The sequence below is a fragment of the Gopherus flavomarginatus genome, chromosome 17 (genome assembly GCF_025201925.1).
Source record: "Gopherus flavomarginatus isolate rGopFla2 chromosome 17, rGopFla2.mat.asm, whole genome shotgun sequence".
NCBI classification, from domain to species: Eukaryota; Metazoa; Chordata; order Testudines; family Testudinidae; genus Gopherus; species Gopherus flavomarginatus.
Window position 1 is genome coordinate 24,704,408 of NC_066633.1, and position 24,292 is coordinate 24,728,699.

The window sequence follows — 24,292 nt, forward strand, 5'->3', positions numbered from 1 at the left end:
GTATTAGCAGGTGATTGTCCCACTCGGCATGGGTGAGGTCTCAGCTGGAGTATTGTGTCCAGTTCTGAGCACTTGATCTATGGTCCTGTTTAGTCTTGAGAAAAGAAGACTGAGGGGGGATCTGACAACCCTCTTCAAATAGGTTAAGGGTTGTTATAAGGAGGAGAGTAATTAATTGTTTTCCACATCCACTAAAGGTAGGACAAGGAGTAATGGGCCTAATCTGCAGCAAGGGAGATTTCAGCAAGGTTAGTATTTAGGGAAAACTTTCTATCTAGAAGGATACTTAAGCACTGGAATAGGCTTCCCAGGGAGGTTGTGGAATCCCTGCCACTAGAGGTTTTTAAGAACACATTGGACAGACACCTGTCAGAGATGGGCTATGTTTATTTGGTCCTACCTCAGCACAGGAGCTGGACCTGATGATGTCTCGGGATCCCTTCCAGCCCAACAGTTCTATGATTCTCTGATCTTTGTCTATGGTTGCAAGGAAGGGTCTTATGTTCCCATTCTTCACTTTTCCTGAAAGGCACTCACAGGCCAAACTGAACAGTCCCTTCCTGCCTATCTCCCACCTCTAGTATCCCTTCCTGCCTATCTACTGTATGGCCCACAGGGTGGTTTATCCTTTCAAAGACACACACTAGCCGAACTACTCTCTTCATGAGGTGAGATGTGCAGCGCATGTCTGCAAAGCAGGCAAATCCTTAGAGAAGAGGGGCTGGGAAAAGGGCAACATGCCCCTCAATATTAGAGGGGAAAGCCCTTTAATCAAATATCCCAACTCTGTGCCACACCAGCTGACCTGCCCACAGAGAGCTTCTGGCCATGGCCAAGGGCCACCTACCTTCTCCCCATTGGGGTTTCCCAGAACATAGCAGCCCATGATGTGAATGACATTTGGCTCAGGGTTGATTTTGCTCATCAGTCGACTCAGCCGCTTCCAGAAGCTGGAAGTAATAGGAGGAAACAAAATTACCATTTAAAATCCCTCTGCAGAGTCAGGCACCCTGGCATTGGACACGCTGTTCAGGGAGACCAAAGTGGGACCACCCTGGAGGAGACACAAGTCTCTCTCCCTGAGCTCATTTGCAAGATTTTCCATGGAAATCTCCCCACCTCACCTGTTCCATGCATGTAAGATGGGCTGAACCGGTCTGCAGCAGCAGCACAGGGCACCTGCACTCACATGTGGTGGGTTGTTGATGCTCTACCAGGATGGCACAGTGGTGAGCTCCCAAAGCAGAGCTCGGCCAGTTGATTGTCATGAATAATACTTGCTGCAAGCATTGGCATTTCCCCCCAAAGAATAATTCTTTGACCACTCACCCTCAGCTCTCCCTCTGCCAAGCAGGGCAGTACAGTTGGACTCCTCTTCCCTCAATACTGGTCCCAAACCTTTTAAATTTTACATCTTCATAGTTGCCAGGGTTTTTAAATACACTTTCCTTAAACCTTTTCCCTTCTGATTTCCTCCCCTTCTCCCATTCCTGACAATTGTGCTGCATGATATTACTAGCACTGACATTTTAAAAAAGACAACGCAGCATCGGTTCATGCTGAGAGCAATAAAGCAGCAGAAAGCGGTTGTAGAGAGTAAAGGCCCAGACACAGAACCCCAGTAGACAAAGTGAGAGACTTGAGGAGCTCAAGCTAGTCTGCTTAACAAAGAGAAGGTTAAGGGCTGACTTGGACACCACCTAGCTAGCTATGTGGGGAAGTAATGTTTGATAACGGGCTCTTCAGTCTAGCAGACAAAAGAGTAACAAGATCCAATAGCTGGAAGCTGAAGCCAGACAAATCCAGACTGGAACTAAGGTGTACATTGCAATAGTGAGGGGAATTAGCCATTGGAACAATTTCCCAAGGGTCATGGTTGATCTCCATCACTGGCAATATTTAATTCAAGATGGGATGTTTTTCTAAGAGCTCTGCTCCAGTTCAAACAGGAATTAATGCAGGGCGGTTTTCTGGCCCATATTATGCAGGAGGTCAGACTAGATTATCACAATGAATATATGAATAAAACTTTAGCCTACCCACCCCCATCTACATTAAATAGACCAGAGAAAGGGCACCCAGGGTTGGGAAATAACAAAGCGACTCACAGGATCATATCTTCCTCCTTCTCCACTTTGGCAAAGGTGGCAACTTTATTCTTCAACAAATATAAGTGGCCAGGACCTCCCTACATGGAGAAGAGAGAGAATGACGGTAGCACACCATGCTGCCCTGGCTTTTCCCATCTCCAGTGACTAGGCTTCTGCGGGACTGTTTGAGAAGCACTGGAGGTGGCGAGGGTAGAGCAGACACTCTCCAGTCTATGACACTAAAATCACATAGCAGGTTGACTTTGCTCCAGGCAGATGGATAAACAGCCCTGGCCTCCACTTCTCATCTTAGGTGGGATCTTAGCCTCAGAGATGTTGGTTAACTGACTGGCAAATACAGTGGTCAGAGTCAGCTGTGTGGCTCATGGATGTGAAGCATTCTGACCCTAAGGCGCTGAAGAATTCAAAGCATACCTGTATCCACGTAATAAATAAGTTTTCACTCGGTCCTTACTCAGAAAAAACTCCCATTGACTTCAATTGACATTTTCTTGACTAACAACTGAGTGAAAACTCAGCAAAGGTTTCAGGATTTGGCACAATCTTCCCAGGAGCAGCACTGGAGGCAGTCTGCACCCCCAGATCTCTCCCTGTAGATGGCCAGCCAGCTGAGAATGGAGCCCTGGCTACATTACACCCTTCCCCTCTGGAGCACCAGACATCCCTAGGGGAGCCATTAGAGAGCCATCCTTGTGCTCCGGACAGTGCTGGGGCTACAGCTTTGCCCAGCTCTTACACGGACACATGCAGCGGGGAAGGCTCCTTATGGCCACTGCTTCCCCACTGTGAACCTGCAGCATGGCTGCACAGAATCCTGCCCTGAATTTGGTGTGAACTTGGTCACATTTTCTGCTGCTGTCTCATGTGAGAACCACCCCTGGGTTCCGGGAGCACGGCTGCTACATTAGGGGTTGCTAAATAATTTTCAGCTTTCATGTTGTCCACAAACTGTTCACTTAGAATATTCCCTCTTTGCTATGCATGAGGAGTGACTGGTTGCCTAAATCACATGGTATTGTTTCTTCTTCCTGACTGGATGACTCAAACAGCTGAGATAGGAGAACTGTGAATGGCAACAGATGCAGTTCCCAGTATGAATTTTCCGCCAACTAGCCTTATGAGAGATCCAAACCAGTGTGGTACAGGAGTCTGGTAGAGGGCAAATATACTGGTCACTGGGTGAGTAGTTTTCTGTTCCCTGAGTGACCAGAGCAGGGGCTGCACTAGAGTAATCAGGAACCTGCTAGAACCAATTAAGACAGACAGGCTGATTAGAACACCTGCAGCCAATCAAGGCAGGCTAATCAGGGCACCTGGGTTTAAAAAGGAGCTCACTCCAGTCAGGGAGGTGGGAGCCAGAGGAGAGGAAGTGTGTGTGAGGAGCTGGGAGCAAGAGGCACAAGGAGCTGAGAGTGAGAGGGTGTGCTACTGGAGGACTACGGAGTACAAGTGTTATCAGACACCAGGAGGAAGGTCCTGTGGTGAGGATAAAGAAGGTGTTTGGAGGAGGCCATGGGGAAGTAGCACAGGGAGTTGTAACTGTCATGCAGCTGTTACAGGAGGCACTCTAGACAGCTGCAATCCACAGGGCCCTGGGCTGGAACCCGGAGTAGAGGGTGGGCCCGGGTTGCCCCCAAACCTCCTAACTCCTTATCAGACACAGGAGAAGTTGACCCAGACTGTGGGGAAGATCACTGAGGTGAGCAAATCTGCCAATAAGCACAGGACCCACTAAAGTAGAGGATGAACTTTGTCACACTTAACACTTAATTCTTGAAAATATATAAAACATTTTCCCCAGTAGCCACCTTTATACTTTTGAATAGTAAACAGGATACCCCCACAGATCATAGCAAACTGAACTCCGAACTTTATTCATGCACATATTTATAATCAGAGTTAACTATTTAGCCAGCTCTGCTCTTGAAAGACCCAATAACATTTCTGGATTAAAATCTTCACAGTGTAAATATGAAGATTGAGGAATAATAAGGGAGACCAAGAAATTCATCTCACTTGGAAACTTTATCTGAACATTCGGGATATTTCCCATCAAGAAGGATGTTGATAAATTGGAGAGAGGTCAGAGAGGAGCCAGGAGAATGATGAAAGGATCAGAAAACCTGCCTTAGAGCGATAGACTCGGGGAGCTTAATCTATTTAGCTTAACAAAGAGAAGGTTCAGGGGTGACTTGATCAGTCTGTAAATATCTACATGGGGAACAAATATTTGATAATGGCCTCTTCAGTCTAGCAGACAAGGGTGTAACATGAGCCAATGGCTGGAAGTTGAAGCCAGATAAATTCAGACTGGAAAATAAGGCCTAAATTTTTAACAGTCAGAGTAATTAACTATTGGAACAATTTATCAAGGGTTGAGCTGGATTCTCCATCACTGGCCATTTTTAAATCAAGATGGGATGTTTCTCTAAAAGATCTTTTGGGGAGCTTCTCTGGCCTCTGTTACACAGGAGGTCAGACTAGATTATCACAATGGTCCCTTCTGGCCTTGGAATCTATGAATCTATCCAGTAACCAAGTGCAGCCTACACAAAAATGATAAAGTCATTGAATCACTGACTGGTATTGCTGCTTTAAGATCTCTGATGGTGTGGGGTAGGGAAATGATAGGCAAACAGAGGCCAGGAGGCATGGAAAACCATCATTACTCTAATTGTAGAAGACACATTTATATGGATTGTGAGAAAATCCACAGTTATGTCAGCAAGGATTAAAAACAAAAATCTCAAAAGTTTGGTTGGATTGCATCATTCCTGCTCCAGGGCATGAGAAGACTCAGCAGAAACCTCTCTTTGGGCAAGTCACTCCATAACTGCTCACTGCAAGGTCTGGCGCTGGCCATTGGCAGGGACAGAAACTCTGGCCTTATCCAGTATAGAAGTTCCTATGTTCCTATATTAACGCATACTGCAGGATTCTTTATGAAAGTAATCAATAACTATCAGGCTCCAAATCCCTGCCCCTTGGTCTGTGAGCTTCCTTCTGAAGTCAGATTGTGTGGATTTGCTAGAAAGCTGTTGAAAAGCTGCCAAACCCTGCATTTGCTGCACTAAACCAAATGTCCTTAGCTGCCATCACAGCAAGCTGAGGATGCTCAGAGGTCAGCAAATGGGAAATGGGAATTTAAAGATGTGATTGCTTTAATAAAAGCCTGCTACAGGCTGGCTTTGGAATATTGTTTTCTGGAGTTAATTTGTTCCTGGAGAAAATATTGGCTTTTAACAAAGTGCCAAGTGCCCCGATGCCTTTCACGTACCTGACAGAAAATCAGCATCTTCCAAATCTTGCAGCCTTTCTGATAAATGTTAAGCTTCTTCTCTATTTCCTCTGCAGAAAACAATGAAGGGAAAAGACGTGAGCCACACAGAAGGTGAAACACTGGCTCTTTTACAGAGATTTTCCTATCTCTCATTTGTGTTTATTCTGTAAAACATCATGGGCCTGACTTTCAGAGGCTCTGAACACCCATAGGCCCCACTGATTTCAAAACAGGCCCCAGACTTTAGAACTTGGGCAGTCAGGAATCCATAGTTTTTCCCAATGGAGGCCGGATACGATAGAACACTGGATTACAATGAAATCCCCCATGCACTCAGCTGCTGGAGAGTTAGTTCCCTGTTACTGTTCACATGAAACTCTGAGTGGCGGAAAAGACAAAGAAAATAACACTCACGTACCTAGAATATCTTCAAAGGTGGCGTGTTCATGATCCTGGAACCGAACAGAAAGGATGTTTCAAACCTAGGTGCTGCTAGATACTCATCATTTAAAGAGATCTCCTCATGCGACAGAGAACAATGCTACACTAGGTAAGCATGTAAGTTGGGATTCAATTAAACTAACTGGTGGTCTCAGTCAACATCACAAGCATCATTGCCCTTATGTTAAGATCCATGTGTTACAATAAACATAAACTTTGTAAGTTACAGGAAGTAGGTGGACTTAAAAAAGTAAATACTGCACACTGTTTGTGCGTTGAATAGGGAAATGTGTTGGGTAAGCCCAGGACTGAGGCCACTGCAGAGATATGTGGAGTCCTGAACTGTCTAGGAACGGATCACATGCAGCAAAGAATGGCATAGCCTTCCAACACACAGAGCTCTGCTAATGTGCCTCGGTCCTGACCTGCAACCTTGACTCTATTCAACTCCTGGTGTCACACAGCATGGACGATGTTCCTCAGTCCCAGCTCACAGCCCCCTTGTTATTCCAGTCCCAGGTCCCTAGGCACATGCTTCTGATAGTGCCCCTCAGCCTGTCCTACAGCCACCCCACTATTCCAGTCCTGGGCACCCCACAGAACTCTGCCAATAAACCTGAATCCTGACCTAATATGTCTGCTGCCAAAATACTGGGCCTCTCTTGAGCAGGTATTTGCCAGCTTTGCTCAGTTGTGTGATCGTTCTTCTGAGACATTCTGATGCCACCTAGGGACTAGGATACAATCACTAAACTCATTTCGACTTATGAGCCAACCCAACGTTCCAGTACCCAACGAGCATGCAAAGAGCTAGGTTACTCACATAGAGAATGGGGATGATGGAGGGGTCATCCCTGCGGATAATCGTTGGGATGTACTCAGCTTTGGGGACCTTGGAAGAAATAAGCTAGGAACAGAAATGAGAAATAGAAACGGGTCATGAGCAGAGACACAAAGGGACTGTGGGCAGGCACTGTACACTGGGAATGATGCTGTCTGCATCCTTATTCCATAAGAAGTCTCCATAATCCCTCTGGATGCAAATATTTCTTCTTTCAGGTCAGAAATAAGCTGCTAAAAGAGGCTACAGTATTTCTATTCTCTCTCTGAACTGCAGAAAGCAAACAGCAGGGACCCTGGGCCCAGCTAGTTCCTCCATGTATAGAAAACAGTGGTATGGCCTAAGACAGCCAAACACATTACGCAGTACGGTTCTGATTGCAGTAAGGGCCTTTGCTTAAAGGCACCCTTCTGACATGGCATCAACTAGACCGTCAAGCCAAAATTCATAACTGGTATCAGGGGAAAGCTGGGATTCCTCCCTCTGCTGGTAACTAAAGTGAAAGCCTGCTCAGTAGGAATATCCTGGCCACTCCTCTGCTAGGCCCCCTCTAGTCCCTGGGCTCCTTGACTGCTCACTTCATCAGCCTTTTGCATCCAGGCCGTAGCAAGGGAACAGCTCAGCAAGCCAGCCATCATCAGCACTGAGGGAGGCTAGTAAGCTGCACCAGTGAAATGTTAACTAAGGAAGCGCTTGGAGCATCAGCCCAGTGACAAAGCTCAGTGGGAGCACACCCCATCGTGGCTCTGCTGACACAACTCAAGTCCCTCCTGACCTAGACCCAGACAGTAAGTTAAAAGAGGATCGGGCCCCATATTTCCATTTCCTGTTAAACCTGTGGGGAGATGTCTTACCCTGACACCCCCACCGCTTGCACTTGGAAAAAAAAATCTGCCTTGGTGGGGGGATGCCAGAGAAAGAATAAAATGGAGGAGTATAAGGAAAAGACAACCTCACCACCACTATTCTCTATATTAGCAACCCAGTGGCATGCCAAAGCGGGGGCCCATTCAGATGAAGCATCAGCAATGCCCCAATGGTCCTGCTGCCCAACTAGCCACTTGAGTACAGGTCAAACTCAGAATTCTGTACTCAGTTTTTGCTCAGTCAATTGTCATTTGCCTGAGTGAAGGCTAACGAAGGACATCAGGATTTGACCCTACGTAAGGACATCACTAAACCAGACCAGCAAGAACAGGAGTAAAGAGGAAGGAAGGCTGAAGGGCCTAGCCTATAAGAACAGGTTAAAGTACACAAATGGCATTGTGGAGCTGCACTGTACAAGTCAAATGAGGAAGGGAGGGTGTTTCTAACTGCCAGCCCTGCACACTCCCCCTAGAATCTAAGAACCAAGCTGGATAATTTCCTTTCCATGTCTCATCACAAATGGCGTCCTCCCTTACCCATAAGTAGCCCCAAGAGAGATCTGAAGAGCTGTGAGGTGGAACTGGAGGTTCTGCCCTTCTTCCATGAATATCTTAATCAGCAAGCTGTGAAAAGATGAACGAGGTGCATGGGCAAGGGAGGGTGGGGGGTGGGAACAGCCCTCACCATTATTTTTGGTGGAATAAAGTCATCTCCATCACACGCCATAGCTTCAAGTTCCTTCTCTGTTTCCCAGTTCAAGTCAAAGTCATCATCCAGAGCACAGCAGTAGTCCTGAAGATCATGGCCTGCCAGACAACAGCGGGACAGAAGCATTATACCAGGCACCAGGCCACAGGGCTTCTTGCATTCTCCACACCATCCTGTTGGCAGGGTGACTAACTTGTTCAATTTATCACTTGCCACCAGACTTACAATCTTCATTCCCAAAGTGACAATCTTCATTCCCACCACAGGGACCATTCCAAAGGGTTCAGTGCTTCACCCCTAATCTTTGGGCCATTTAACCAGACAGGTAACAATAGGGTGTGCCTGTGCTGCAACTGGGGGGCTGACTGCAACACATAGCCAGAGCCACGCTGGCCTGAATGCAGCAAGCATGACTAAACTTGGCAGTGAAGGTGCAACAGCATGGGCTGTAGCGCAGCCTGTACCAGCTCATCCAGGGCCCTGGAAAATGACTCGGGTAACTAGCCCATGTTGGTGTCCGTGCTGCTGCAACTTCACTGCTCCAGGAACCCGAGCTAGCTTGATGAAAGCGAGTGTGGCTCTGTCTACACATGCTACAATCCCACACCTTGACTGCAGTGCTGACATACCCTAAGAAACAGCAATAATGCACAGAGCTCCCTTATTTCAGAGGCAGTTTGATGGCAGTGCTCCCTGGGACACAGAAGTGTTGCGCTGCAATCAGTCACTCTGGAGTTACTCAGTCAGTGCTAGATTCAGCTCCACAGGCTACCCAGACTGAGCTGGAATCCTGCAGTTCAAGAAATGATGGAGTTTGAACGGGCGTGTCGCAGGCAGGTTGTGGCAATGTGGCACCCCAGATTCAGAGTTTCTTGGCAGGTCAAAGAAACTCATCGGACTTTTAGGACCTGCCAAACTGTAATGGTGAAGCCCTCTAAAGTCACTCAGCAGCTGTCCCAGAAAAACCTAGCAGGCCTCGATCTGCTCCCATAAATCGCTGCCTCATGTTGCTTGATGCTCCTTGGGGAAAACATACTTCGAAATCAAAATAAAATAATAGCACACTAAAGGCTAAGAGTGGTTCCTGAAGCCAGCGACTCATGCACTGTTAAGCAACAGAAACATAGAATCATAGAATATCCGGAATGGAAGACATCTCAGGAGGTCATCTAGTCCAGTGCTGCTCACAGTGGTGGCCCACAGACCAGGCCGGTTCCGTTCCGCGGCGAGTTTCCTCATAAGAGCATCAAGTAGGATAATAATATGGCACCGGTCCCTGGCACATTGGAAAAAAAATTGCCGCTCCCCCACATCAGATAGCTTGAAAAGCACTGCTCTACTCCAACCCCCTGCTCAAAGCAGGACCAATCCCCAACTAAATCATCCCAGCCAGGGCTTTGTCAAGTCTGACCTTAAAAACCTGTAAGGATGGAGATTCCACCACTTCCCTAGGTAATCCATTCCAGTGCTTCACCACCCTCCTAGTGAAAAAGTTTTTCTTAATATCCAACCTAAACCTCCCCAGGCAAGAGAGCCAAGCCCCCAGTGCTAGCCAGAGGGTCAGTGACAGGTGCAGATGAGAACATACCCCTCCTGAAATGCTCCCTTTCCAGTAGTTGCTGAGATGGCTGGGGAAGGGGTGGAATTCAGACTGCCTGGGAACAACCAGGTCACGTTTTGAACCCGGTCCTTCTAGTGCTTTCCCCACCCACCCTCTCCCACGATGCCCTCTGGCTTTGGAGAGTTGGTTCCTTGCTTATTAGTTTAATGATTAAAGAATATGATCCATCCTTAGAACAGGAAGGCCCAGGAATAACCGACCATGAGAATAACTCCCCTAGCCTGGAATATGTCAGTGATCTATAGGAATCTAGGGGCCTGCAGTGATTTCACCACATTCTGGACTATTTCTAACATGCTGAGGCAGAAAGAGGACACTGGGGATCCCTGGGGGACATCTGCACCCTATGCAGGGCGTTTACAGAGTGTGGGGCGGGTTACCTATGTGAAACCTCTGCAGAGCCATGGGAGACCAGGTCCCCGCAGTAGACCATCTCTGCTGTAAAACTTTAAATCCAGATTGTGCCACCTGCAGAGCTGTTAACCAAAGACACATCCCAAGGGTCACCTCTCCTGTGCTCCGACTTCCTGCCAGCCTGGGATAGGTAGGCACTAGGTGTTCGGCCCTCATGTGCCCCAGCCTGCTTCACTGCAATTGATTAACCCCTGGAGTGCTGACGTGTGTAAACATGGCAGTGCAGTGCAGTGGTTAGCCCTCATGGAGCACGGAAAGTGGTGACAAGCCTATAGGCCACACTTTGCTGGGCATTCATTCCGCAACTAAAGAGGACCAGAGGTAAGGCTAGATGTGCATATGTGGAGTGTTAACTACTTCACTCTAATGAAAGGAAGCAACCACAGGGGGCCAGAAGGATGGACAGTTCACTCCTATGAGATTCCAATCAATGCCTTGGTTGGCAGCTTTGGCCATGGGAAGAAGCTCAAAGGGCTCAGAACTCACTTTCTCGAGAGTCATGGAAGGACTCAGCCTTGATGGGAGTTGGGTCGCTCCAGGACCGGCTGAAGCTTCTCTCTCGCCGCTCACCAAATGCTAGGATAAAACCAAACCGGGACATTAACAGACTCCAAAGCCACTGCTGCTCTGCCAGCAAAACACACAACACCCAGCAGGGTTCCATCAACGCTAAAGATCACAAACACACTTGCATATTTGTTCTTCCATGTGACAAACAAGTGCCCAGCATATGGCTGATGGGATACAGGTGTCAATTTCTGCACACAAGTGTGTGCTGGTGAGTGAGACACAGAAGAGGAACTTGGTAATCTGCCCCTAAACATTATTGCTCAAACCTGAATTTATTAATTATAGTTCCAGCATCTCCATGCACATGCACTATGAGAGTATGAGAAGATCCTTATTATTTGTTGGGGTGTTTTCCAAGATGTGGGGGCATCCTTTGGGGGAGATGTAAAGGACTAGCTGGGAGGCAGACAGACACATATAAGCCTCACAATTGTTCTGCAGCCTCAGCTTTCATTTTTAAAACATATCTCTTGAAAACATGACCTGAGTGTTATCTGCAAGGTTGTCTGCCTGAGTCTGCAGAGAGCCTGAAACAATAGCTCTGAGATCAGGTGCCCCCATTCCATTTCAAAGGGGCCTAACTCGGATACCAGTAATGCCACTTCAGATGTCACCACTGTTCATTATCACACTACTTGTCAAAGGAAGTGTCTAGACTGCTATCAGGGGGCGTGACTGCAGCTTGATGTGACACACCCAGACTAGCTTTAATCTAGCTAGCTTGGGTGCCAAAGCAGCAAAGCCACATCAGCGCAGGCTGGACCCTAGGTAATTTCCCGGAGGGCTTTGACAGTCTCATAGAGCCCACACTGAAGTGCATGTTGCTGTAGCTTCACTCCTCTGGTATAAGCTAGGTTAAAGCTAGCTCATGTATGTCAGCTCAAGCGGCAATCACTCGCTGGGAGTGCAGTTAGACATGCCCACAAAGGAGAGGAAAGGTCATAGTGGGAAGACAAACTCCTCTCCTAAGAGTGGTGGCTCATTCTCGGCAGGCATTGACCAGCAGCACGACAGCACCAAGCCGGAGCACAACTGGTATCATCTGCCTGAATGGGAGCTCAGCTATCGAGAGCTTAGTAAATCCTGGATGACTGTGTGCAGCGCACTCGATTCTTACCCCAATGGCAATGGCCTCCCTGGACAAGCCTGCAGGAGCAAACTGGACCAGGCCATGCAGGGGTGTCACACATGTGCTGGGCTGAGGGGTGAGCTGCCCTTGCTGATAGGGCTTGGGGGCTGGGAGTAAACGGTTCACTGGCAAGAGAAAAATGTGGCAGTGTGACTGCAAAGTACACTACTTCCCCAAGCGTTGTTTGACATTCCCCTCTGCTGCTGACTAGCTCACCAGCCCCTAAGACCAGCCACCTTTCATGAGGGTCCCCTCTTTTGCCTCTCCCTGGCCCCCACCTCCTCCCTTTCACACATGGTCCACTTGGTCATTCTCCTCACATCTCTTTTCCTACTCCACCCCTACCCATCTCACACGTCCCCATAAGGGGTTCTTCCTCCGGGTCCTGTTCTTGGAGGCAGTGAAAGAAGCAGGTGATTCCCGGAACCTGGGCTCAGTAGTGGCAACAGCTGGGAGGGTTGGTAGGAAAGCAGCCTCCTCTGCGGGCCCAGTGCTGCTGGGCTCAGCGATAGGGGAGAGGCAGAGAGAAGGTACTACAGGGCTCAGCACTGGCAGAAGGGATGGGGGAAGGAAGCTGGAAAGCAACTCCTTGAGAGTCTAGGGTGTGGGGATTCACAGGCCCCTGCCACCACGGTGCATACAAATGGCCACTACTAGGAAAGGGGAGAGTGAAGGAAGGGGCCAGGAGTCTGTGCCCAGCTTCTGAGCTGCAAATCAGACTGCCTTGGTGATTACAGAGGGAACTGCTGGCCGCAGGACAGGGTCCTAGCCCATATGTCTGCCACCCTGTCTGTAGCCCTTACAGTCACCCTGCAGGCCCCATGGACAGAACTCTCTTTATTTAAGCGCAAACTGTCGCGCTCCCCAGCTGCCAGAGCCCGCTAGTCACACTATAGTGGCAGAGTTGGGTTTTCCTCTTAGCTTAAATTTGGGCAGGCAGGAGGTAAGAGCAGCAGGTGGGTGTGGGGAGCAGGATGGGAGGAGAGAGGTGGGAAAGGGACAGCTCAGCCCTGTGAAAACACAAAGCCTCCCAGGTTTGTAGCTGTGCCCCATGAAGCAGTGAGAAGCCTGGCAGCCCTCATTACGTGCTGCATCTCTCTCAGAGCGACTTAATTAGGGAGTTTAACCCTGTAGTGCAGTGCAGCCCTCTAAGGTACCATCACTAGCGTTAGTGAGTACAGGAGCCACATGCACCTGTATCCCACACAGAGCTGGGGACCCCCTCCTGACTGCTCCTGCATGGCCCTGACAACAACGTGGACTCTGCACGCTGGGACTCCTATCCAATGAGGGGCAGGGGTCTATGTCACGTCACGCTGCCTGCTATGCTATGTCACGTCACACAGTTAAAGGCCAGTGTCATACATTGGTGTGTATGGAGGCTTGGGGGCCAGCTGGCCTCTTCTCTACACACAGCAGTGTGAGGGAGGAAAACCTCTTCTCAGTGCCTGTGCCAGGTGCTTTCCAGCCCTCTGCTTACAACAGACAGCAAAACAATGACTAATTACTCAGCTCTGTTCTCCAGCCCCATGTTCCATTGGCATTAACCCTCTGCCTCCCATCTCCCGGCCATGCCTTGTGGCGTCTTACTCACGTTGCGCTTTCACTCGGCGGCTCCCCACCATGCGCAAATGCTTCCGAAAATTCCTGAAAGAAAAGCAACACAAACCCAGTGATGAGCGCTGGGGTTAGCAACCAACTGGCCCAAGCAGTAGCGGCGAGGGGAAAGTTCCCATTTTCCAGGCATTTAAATACAGTCACACAGGGCACAGCAGAACTCTCAGAGCAACTCCAGCTGCATTTGTTCAGTGGCCAGGGTGTGGCTTGTCTGCCAGCTGAGGGGAGCGGCTGTGTTCCCTTTCAATCCCTGTGCCACGGGGCTGCTGTGCATCAGCCATCCTCATGCAACCTCCTCCGGGCTGTTGCCTCCACTCTCCCTGATTCACACTTCCCCACCTACCTTCCCATGGCCCCAGAGCATGCTGCCCACCTTAGCTGGCAAAGGGCTCGAGGAGCTGTTAACTCTTCCCATCCACTTGGAAACCAAAGGCAGGTGTTCTACTCCTCCCTGCCCCAGACAGTACAGCAGGAGTGCAGAGGTCCTCTTCTCCCCCCATGCTCGTGCCACACTCACAGCTCTGCCCATTCCCAAAGCACATTTGGGGGTGCTTCCAGAGCTGACATTCACTGACATTAGTGACTTGAATGCTAGGCAGGCGGGTTCCTGCACTGACCCCCTAGGGGTGTCTTCCATCTTTAAATTCCACTCCAAGGTACAGGGCTCACTGATCTGGATTGCCCGCCAGAATGTGACTGTCATGAAGCAGGAAGGTTCCCCTGGGGCAGGTGTTTTGCCTCTACTTGCTAATAGTGCATCTCTCAACAGGTACCTTCCTGCCTGGGATTCACAGGCCAGGGGATGGGTGGAGAGACAGAGGAAGCAGAGACCCCAGAGGTAAAGGATGCCGCAGGATGGCACCTTGATACATAGCAACTGCCTCCAGGAAATCACCCCAGACTCAGTTCTATACAAATCAGACTTGACTGTCAGCAGCTGCCCAAAGGATATAGCTCCACAGCCCATGGCAGGGAGCCTCCCAGCCCAGGACAATAGTGGGGCTCACGCTGGCACTCTAAATAGCTGCGTAGACAGCACTTTAGTTATAGCTCGAGTGGGGAGTGAGTTTGGGAGCCCAGCCCTTTCCCCAGGCTTCAGAGTTCAAGCCACAGCCTGAATTGCAACTTCAAAGCACTGTCTACACAGCCACTGTCAGGGCACTAGCATGAGCCCCACCAGACCACCTCTATCAGCCCAGGCTGGGAGCTTGCTGCTGCGGGCTGTGCAAAAATATACCCTGAGAGAGACCAAGGCCGAGGCCCAAACACAGACGGAGCCCCGAGGAGATACTGCACCATCTCTAGGTTCCCCGAGACTGATAGACTCACACCCTGTCATAAACAGATAGTCAAGGGTTAATAGAACACAAGTACTTCATGTCTCTTTTGCCTGTAAAGGGTTAAGTTCAGTAAGCCTGGCTGTCACCTGACCAGAGGACCAATCAGGGGACAGGATACGTTCAAATCTTGAGGGAGGGAAGGTTTGGTGTGTGTGCTGTTAGTGTTTGGTTGTTGTTCACTCTGGGGGCTCAGAGGGACCAGATGTGCAACCAGGTTTCTCTCCAATCTCTCCGATACAGGCTCTTATAAGTTCAGAATAGTGAGTACTAGGTAGATAAAGCGAGTTAGGCTTATATTTGTTTTCTTTATTTGCAAATGTGTATTTGGCTGGAAGGATTTTAATTTGTACTTGTATACTTAGGCTGGGAGGGTATTCCCAGTGTCTATAGCTGAAAGACCCTGTACCTATTCCATCTTAAATTTACAAAGATAATTTTTACTGTTTTTTCTTTCTTTAATTAAAAGCTTTTCTTGTTTAAGAACCTGATTGTTTTTTTTTATTCTGGTGAGACCCCAGGGGACTGGGTCTGGATTCACCAGGGAATTGGTGGGGAGAAAGGAGGGAAGGGGGAGAGAGGGGCTAATTTCTCTCTGTGTTAGGATTACTTTCTCTCTCAGGGAGAATCTGGGAGGGGGAGGGAGAAGGAGGGGGGAAGGTGCATTTTCCTCTCTGTTTCAAGATTCAGGGAGTTTGAATCACAGTGATCTTCCAGAGTAACCCAGGGAGGGGAAGCCTGGTAGAGGCAATGGTGAGGGAAAGGGTTTACTTTCCTTGTGTTAAGATCCAGAGGGTCTGGGTCTTGGGGGTCCCCGGGCAAGGTTTTGGGGGGACCAGAGTGTACCAGGCACTGGAATTCCTGGTTGGTGGCAGCGCTACAAGTACTGAACTGGTAATTGAGCTTAGAGGAATTCATGCTGGTACCCCATCTTTTGGACGCTAAGGTTCAGAGTGGGGAATTATACCATGACATGGTGTGCAGTGTGTGGGATAGATAGATAAGATAGAATCCAAAAGCCAGTGAGGTTTTTATTTCTCTCCCTGCTAGCTATCTGCAGGCAGACTGAGGTTTGGGTTTAGAAGCAAAAGCCAGTAGGATTTTTTCTTTCTCTTTCCCTGCTAGCTGTGTGTAAAGCAGGCTAGAGGAGGTTGTTTTTGAAAGCAAAGGTCTGCCAGTTTTTTTGGTCTCTCCCTTCTGAGTATTCTGAAGGCAAAGACATTAGGGTTTAACAAGGATCTTTGTTAAACAAAGGGACTCCAGTTGTGAGTCACCATACACCAACAAAACACATTTGCAAATGAACGTTTTTTTTTTCTTTCTAACTCTGTCAGGAATAGCTAGGTAGAAGGAGTTAAAAAAGACTCTGTTGCTAAGCAACCCGAAGAAGGCAGTAGAAAAGCAGCATTTCAGGCAGTAAACAGCAGAGGGCGCCCCAACACAAGAAAGCAGAAACCATGACTACCAAGGGCACCCTGAAACAGGAATGGGCAAAACTGGAGGCAGAGGCGAGACATGGAAAAGAAACTAAAAGAACTAGAAATAAAACAAAAAGAGATGGAGCTGAGAGGAAGAGAAAGAGAGACAGCCCACAGAAGACAGATAGAACTCCAGAGGGAGGCCCACCAGCAGGCCCTGGAATTAGAACAGGCTAAGCAGAAGAACACAGCCAATCCTAACAACCCTTCTCCAGTTATTGTTCCACATCCCAAGAAATTTCCCACCTACAAGGCAGGTGATGACACTGAGGCCTTCCTAGAAAATTTTGAAAAGACCTGCCATGGGTACAGCATCTCTGAAGACCAGTACATGATAGAGCTGAGACCACTGCTCAGTGGACCCCTAGCAGAGGTGGCAGCTGAAATGCCTAAGGAATACATGAACGATTATAAACTTTTTCAAGCCAAGGCCAGAATCAGAATGGGGCTAACACCTGAGCATGCCCATCGGAGGTTCAGAGCCCTAAGGTGGAAAGCAGATGTGTCATTCACCCGACACGCCTACCACATTGGAAAGAATTATAATGCCTGGATATCAGGAGCAAATTTTAAATCTCTGGATGACATGCACCTCCTAATACAATTGGAGCAGTTCCTAGAGGGTGTTCCTGAGGAAATAGAAAGGTACATCCTAGATGGGAAGCCCAAAACTGTAACTGAGGCGGGGGAGATTGGAGCCACATGGATGGAAGTGGCAGAAAAGAAAAGAGTTACTATCAAGGGGAGCGAATACCACAGGGGACACACCGACAATAAACCCTATCACCGAGGGCAACCCAGGACCCCACCTACAACCCAAGGAAAGCCCCAGACTCCCTATTCTCTCACCTCACCAACCTCCAGTAACCCACCTCGGCCCAGTGACTAGTCAGCTGGGCGATGCTTTAAGTGTAATTAACTGGGACATATAAAGGCCAACTGCCCCAAGAACCCCAACCGAGTGCAGTTCATTATATCTCCATCACTCCAAAGATCCCCAGGCCCAGATGCCTCTCAAATACCCTGGGAGCAAAGGGAAATTTTGAGAGTGGGTGGAAAGAAGGTTATCATGTGGATGGACATGGGGGCATAAGTGTCAGCTATACACCAATCCTTAGTGGATCCCAAATCCATCAACCCAAAGGCCCAAGTGACAATTTACCCCTTCATGTCACAAGCGGTAAACTTGCCTACAGCTAAACTGCCTGTCCAATATAAAGGCTGGTCAGGAATGTGGACTTTTGCAGTCTATAACAATTATCACATCCCCATGCTACTGGGGGAAGACTTGGCCAACCAGGTAAAGTGGGCCAAGAGGGTGGGAATGGTTACACGCAGCCAAGCCAGGCAAGCTTCCAGACCCATCCCTGTTCCTGAGCCGTCCACAGGGGCCCCGTCTGTGTTAGCAGAGACCCAGACAGAGGTAGTGGACCTGGATTCCCTGTCAACGACTGCAACAGCCACAGTACTTCCAGTCCCAGACCCGGACCTGGAAACGCAACCAGCACCAGAACCATTGCCAGCACTGACGCCAGCGCTTGCAAACGCATCTTCAACCCCAGCGACAGAGGGCGCCAGCGAGCCTGAACTGGCAGAAGCAGCAGACAACCCTACCCAAGAGGCTCAGCCAGAGCCTGAAATACCCTCTGGTGCACCAGCGGAGAGCGGTTCACCAGCCACGAAAACAACCTCAGCACCTACATCGCTTCCCAAGGGACCAAGCCCAAGTCCACAGTCTAAGGGAGAACTGGTGTCTCCAGCCTCCAGGAAACAGTTCCAGACTGAGCAGGAAGCAGATGACAGCCTTCAGAAAGCTTGGGTGGAGGCACGGAGCACCCCACCGCCTCTCAGCTCTTCTAATCGATCCCAGTTTGTTATAGAACAAGGGCTTTTATATAAGGAGACTCTTTCTGGTGGACACCGGAAAGACTGGCATCCACAAAAACAGTTGGTGGTTCCAAGTAGGTACCAGAGGAAGCTCTTAAGCTTAGCCCATGATCATCCCAGTGGCCATGCTGGGGTGAACAGAACCAAAGACAGGTTGAGGAAGTCCTTCCACTGGGAGGGGATGGGCAAGGATGTTGCCAAGTATGTCTGGTCTTGTGAGGTGTGCCAAAGAGTGGGAAAGCCCCAAGACCGGGTCAAGGCCCCTCTCCAGCCACTCCCCATAATTGAGGTCCCATTTCAGCGAGTAGCTGTGGATATTCTGGGTCCTTTCCCAAAAAAGACACCCAGAGGAAAGCAGTACATACTGACTTTTGTGGACATTGCTACCCGATGGCCGGAAGCAGTAGCTCTAGGCAACACCAGGGCTAAAACTGTGTGCCAGGCCCTAACAGACATTTTTGCCAGGGTAGGTTGGCCCTCCGACATCCTTACGGATTCAGGGACTAAGTTTCCTGGCCGGGACCATGAAAGAACTGTGGGAGACTCATGGGGTGAATCACTTAGCTCCACCCCGTACCACCATCAAACCAATGGCCTGGTGGAAAGGTTTAAAGGAACTTTGGGGGCCATGATACGTAAATTTGTAAATTAACACTCCAATGACTGGGACCTAGTGTTGCAGCAGTTGCTCTTTGCTTACAGGGCTGTACCACATCTCAGTTTAGGGTTTTCACCGTTTGAGCTTGTGTATGGCCGCGAGGTTAAAGGGCCATTACAGTTGGTAAAGCAGCAATGGGAGGGGTTTACACCCTCTCCAGGAACTAACATTCTGGATTTTGTAAGCAACCTACAAAACACCCTCCGACACTCTTTAGCTCTTGCTAAAGAAAGCCTAAAGGATGCTCAAAAAGAGCAAAAGGCCTGGTATGACAGACATACCAGAAAGCGTTCCTTCAAGGTAGGAGACTAGGTTATGGTCTTGAAGGCGCAACAGGCCCATAAAGTGGAAGCATCATGGAAAGGGCCATTCACGGTCCAAGAGCGCCTGGGAGCTGTTAACTACCTCATAGCATTTCCCAATTCCCCTCTAAAGCCCAAAGTGTACCATGTTAATTCTCTCAAGCCCTTTTATTCCAGAGACTTACAGGTTTGTCAGTTTACAGCCCAGGGAGGAGATGACGCTGAGTGGCCTGACGGTGTCTACTATGAAGGGAAAAGTGACGGTGGCGTGAAAGAGGTACACCTCTCCACAACCCTAGAACGTCTGCAGCGGCAACAGATAAAGGAGTTGATGCACTCTCCTGTGAAAGATTCCCAGAATCAACTTGTTAAAAATTGTCCTTACAATGTGAAGAATCTTGTAGTTTTACATAATTAGTAGTATATGTAAAGGTGTATGTGTTTATTAATCTGTTTATTCTAAAGTTCTAGGGAGAAATCACTGCCAGTGTGGTTCCACACTGTCAGCAATTTGGGGGGGTGTGTCATAAACAGATAGTCAAGGGTTAATAGAACACAAGTACTTCATGTCTCTTTTGCCTGTAAAGGGTTAAGTTCAGTGAGCCTGGCTGTCACCTGACCAGAGGGCCAATCAGGGGACAGGATACTTTCAAATCTTGAGGGAGGGAAGTTTTTGTGTGTGCTGTTAGTGTTTGGTTGTTGTTCACTCTGGGGGCTCAGAGGGACCAGACGTGCAACCAGGTTTCTCTCCAATCTCTCCAATACAGGCTCTTATAAGTTCAGAATAGTGAGTACAAGGTAGATAAGGCGAGTTAGGCTTATGTTTGTTTTCTTTATTTGCAAATGTGTATTTGGCTGGAAGGATTTTAATTTGTACTTGAATACTTAGGCTGGGAGGGTGTTCCCAGTGTCTATAGCTAAAAGACCCTGTAATATATTCCATCTTAAATTTACAAAGATAATTTTTACTGTTTTTCTTTCTTTAATTAAAAGCTTTTCTTGTTTAAGAACCTAATTGTTTTTTTATTCTGGTGAGACCCCAGGGGACTGGGTCTGGATTCACCAGGGAATTGATGGGGAGAAAGGAGGGAAGGGGGAGAGAGGGGCTAATTTCTCTCCGTGTTAGGATTACTGTCTCTCTCAGGGAGAGTCTGGGAGGGGGAGAGAGAATGAGCGGGGAAGGTGAATTTTCCTCTCTGTTTCAAGATTCAAGGAGTTTGAATCACAGTGATCTTCCAGAGTAACCCAGGGAGGGGAAGCCTGGGAGAGGCAATGGTGAGGGAAAGGGTTTACTTTCCTTGTGTTAAGATCCAGAGGGTCTGGGTCTTGGGGGTCCCCGGGCAAGGTTTAGTGGGGACCAGAGTGTACCAGGCACTGGAATTCCTGGTTGGTGGCAGCGCTATAGGTTCTAAGCTGGTAATTGAGCTAAAAGGAATTCATGCTGGTACCCCATCTTTTGGACGCTAAGGTTCAGAGTGGGGAATTATACCATGACACACGCACTCACCACAGTGGGAACTAAGCAGTATGTCAGAGCTGGCTCAAAGGGGACTTCGCTGGTATAATTCATACATGTGGGATGGGGCAAAGAAAAGCCTCCATCCTACTTCAACTTGCTTTTCTATCTGGCTCCTTGGTGTGTAAATTACATTCATCTGGCACCTGGCAGGACTGATCAAATTTACCGGGAAGTCACAATATTCACTATTATGGGTCAGGCCACTGGCCCCTTTTAGATGGGTATCCGGTCCCCAGCTGAGACCTAGACTTGTGGCTTCCTAAACACATGCTGCCTCTGGCTATTGTGCAGTGCTCTAGATGGAGTGGGGGCAGGATTCCTTCCTGATCCGTGTGGCAACTGGCCAGTGCCCAGCCAGAGGTGTCAGATCTGATTACAATTGAGATGTCAGCGTAACGTGTCATTCTAGAAAGGAAATGGGCACATTTCTGGAAGGGAGCCCAGTAAAATGCTGCTTTCAAACCTACATTATACCAGGTTAATGATGAAATGTTTGCATTCCCCTGTTAGAGCTAACATGCTAAGCTCAACCACCGAGGCTGCTGTAACCAGCTTTGGCATAAGCAAAACCATTCCCTGTCAAATGCTCCATTCCCCTTGCAGGGTGGACCCAGCCCCGTGGGAACAGGGCTCTGCAGTATGAGAGCATTCTCTCACTGTGCTGAAAACAACAAAGACAGCAGGGTCTGTCCCTAAGTGAGAGTTCTGGGCCGAGCTCCAGAGACTTCCCCTGAGCAGTGCTGAGAGCAGCACTAATGGGCTCTCGGGGCAGCTGCATCTCACTCTCCAGAGCTGGAGGGAAGGTCACCATGACACAAAGCCCATGGGAGATCAAGTGAGAGTAAACGTGGTAGTAAAAGGATCCCTTCCCCCGCCCCTCTAGAAAGAAACGCTCTGGGAAAGGAGTGACATGATCCCATCTACTAGGCCTCTCCATCCTTACTGATTTGTGCAGCTGTGTCACTCTGTCTCGAGTCTGACCTCTGTCCTTATCCATAAGGAGCATCCGAAGAGCCAAGGAGCAGCAGCAGTTACCCTTGGAGGAGTGGAAGTCACAGGAGATACGATGACCCACCCAGGACTCATGTGACGAGGGGACTTGGGGCAAATTACTAATGCCTGCACTCACCAACACAACATAATCTGATCTTTTAACTTGTCAAAAATCTTTTCATCCATCCAAATGCAGAAAGCAGCAGTTAAGTTAAAAATTGAAAGAGGCTCTATTTGTTATTTCTCTTCCTAAATATCGCTCCTACTGCTGCCAGCACCAACTTCCCACCACCGTCTGTACAGCCGCGACGCCATACCCCTGGGAGGCATTCCATCCAAAAGATTCTTGAGACAGATGCAGCCCATCCTGGGGTACAATTTCCTATACTACACAGCAGACAGGTCTGTCTGGATTGAGGAATTTGCATAGAATCATAGAAGATTACGGTTGAAAGAGACCTCCTTCCCTTTTTTAAAGATGAGCACTATATTTGCCTTTTTCCAATCATCCAGGACCTCCCCCATCAGCATGAGTTTTCAAAGATAGCAGCCAATGGCTCTGCAATCACATCCGCCAAGTCTCTCAGCACCCTTGGATGCAGTGCATCCGGCCCATGGACTTGTGCACATCCATCTTTTCTAAATAGTCCTTAACCTGTTCTTTCACCACTGAGGGCTGCTCACCACCTTCCCATACTCTGTTGCCCAGTGCAGCAGTCTGGGAGCTGACCTTGTCTGTGAAGACCGAGGGAAAAAAAGCATTGAGTACTTCAGCTTTTTCCACATCCTCTGTCAGCAGGTTGCCTACTCCATTCAGTAAGGGTCCCACATTTTTCCTGACCTTCCTGTTACTAGCACACCTGTAGAAACCCTTCTTGTTACTCTTCACATCCCTTGCTAGCTGCAATTCCAGTTGTGCTTTGGCCTTCCTGATTACACCCCTGCATGCTCGAGCAGTATCTTTATACTCCTTCCTAGTTATCTGTCCAAGTTTCCACTTCTTGTAAGCTTCCTTTTTGTGTTTAATCTCACCGAAGATTTCTCTGTTAAGCCAAGCTGGTCGTCTGCCATATTTGCTATTCTTTCTGCACTTCGGGATGGTTTGTTCCTGCGCCCTCATTAAGGCTTCTTTAAAATACAGCCAGCTCTCCTGGACTCCTCTGCATGCTCAACAGAAGCACTTTTATTAGGAGAATCTTTTAAGTACTTTAGCTTCTCAATCAGATCCCTTCTGCCGCAACACAGGACCTAAACCCAACAATCCTGACATTTAACTGTGCAACCACCACGGACTCCTCCATTCCCCTGCAGTTGCTGCCTGAGGCAATCTCAAGCCCCAGGGTTTCACTGGCACATACCCCTTTTAACGGGGGCATACAATGTCAAGGTGCAAGTCCAGCAACTGAGGCAGTGTTTTTGCCAATGCACCAGACACATTGCCATGGTTAGCGCAATGCTGCAGCTCCAATTCCACTGCTTTAATTCTTACACCTCCTCCTGACAGTGGAAAGGACTCTGGGGTGAGCCTCTGAGTTGGAGGAGAGGCTGGGATTGAATAGAGAGTTCCACTTTATGGCACTGACCCCTTAGTTCAGGGAAGGCAACGGAGTTAACCGGGGCACTAAGAGCCAGAGAGAACCACAGGGGCCTGGCTATGTCCTGCAGCCTCAGTAATGAATCCACTTTATTCATTGCAACCAAATCCTGTCTCTTCTCCACCACAAGAGGGAATGCAAACTGACTTGGACCCCACAACCTGCCCTGATCCCGAGGGTCCGTGGGAGGTAAGGAGATGCATTTCATACTTCCACAAAGACCGCATCACGCTACCCTCCATTTACTCTCTCCTCTAACAACTCAGGGTAGGGCCCAGTAACCGAATTACCTGACTGTTGTGTACATCATGGCAGGTGCACAGCTCAAATACTGCGAGGCTGGATGAACAATGAAGACTCTCTCTTTTCTGACACAGTCCTATCGCCATCTAGAGAACTCTGAGCCATCTCCTTTTTAAAGAGACACTGCCTAGTCATTTATAGGGGCTGTAATTCTCTCTCCGTTCTTTCCATTGCTGATAAAAAAAGAAAACTCTAGACACTAGAAAATGCCTTCTTTTCCCTGCCAATTTCATCCTTTTGTGTTGCAGAAACATTGATTTTTAATCCCTCTGTTTTGAATAGAGCTGCAGTGAATATAGCTGTTTTTAACAGCTGTCATAATGCAGAGTCTTATCCTGCCCATCCAGCTGCGAAAAATACACACATGCTGGTACATTTGTGATGTTAGAAAGTTCAACAACTGTAAATGGAAATGACCTGCCAGGCATTTAACTGGCCATCATCACTAAGAGTTACTGAAGTAATATAATTCATTGCATCTGTAAGTTATGCACCTACATGATTACATATCTGAGCTTTAAGAGCCTGTCTGTTTTGATTTGGAGCTTAAAGTACTTGACAGTGTCCCTTTAAGAAGGCTGAAGACTGCTTGCTCACCATAGACTCATTGCCCTACAGACT

The 24,292-nt window shown here is 48.5% G+C and overlaps 1 protein-coding gene across 5 annotated transcripts in view; it reads right to left on the bottom strand.

Moving 5' to 3' along the window:
• The window catches only part of NSMF (NMDA receptor synaptonuclear signaling and neuronal migration factor), a 99,009-nt gene that overhangs the window by 8,214 nt on the left and 66,503 nt on the right, over positions 1-24,292 (bottom strand). For all 5 annotated transcript variants that reach the window (XM_050926523.1, XM_050926524.1, XM_050926522.1 and 2 more), the window contains 8 exons: positions 13,577-13,629; positions 10,770-10,859; positions 8,225-8,346; positions 6,656-6,739; positions 5,810-5,843; positions 5,389-5,459; positions 2,109-2,188; positions 848-950 (listed from right to left, as the gene is read on the bottom strand). In XM_050926523.1, the coding sequence (XP_050782480.1) occupies positions 848-950; positions 2,109-2,188; positions 5,389-5,459; positions 5,810-5,843; positions 6,656-6,739; positions 8,225-8,346; positions 10,770-10,859; positions 13,577-13,629 (637 nt within the window). The remainder of the gene's footprint in view (positions 1-847; positions 951-2,108; positions 2,189-5,388; positions 5,460-5,809; positions 5,844-6,655; positions 6,740-8,224; positions 8,347-10,769; positions 10,860-13,576; positions 13,630-24,292) is intronic.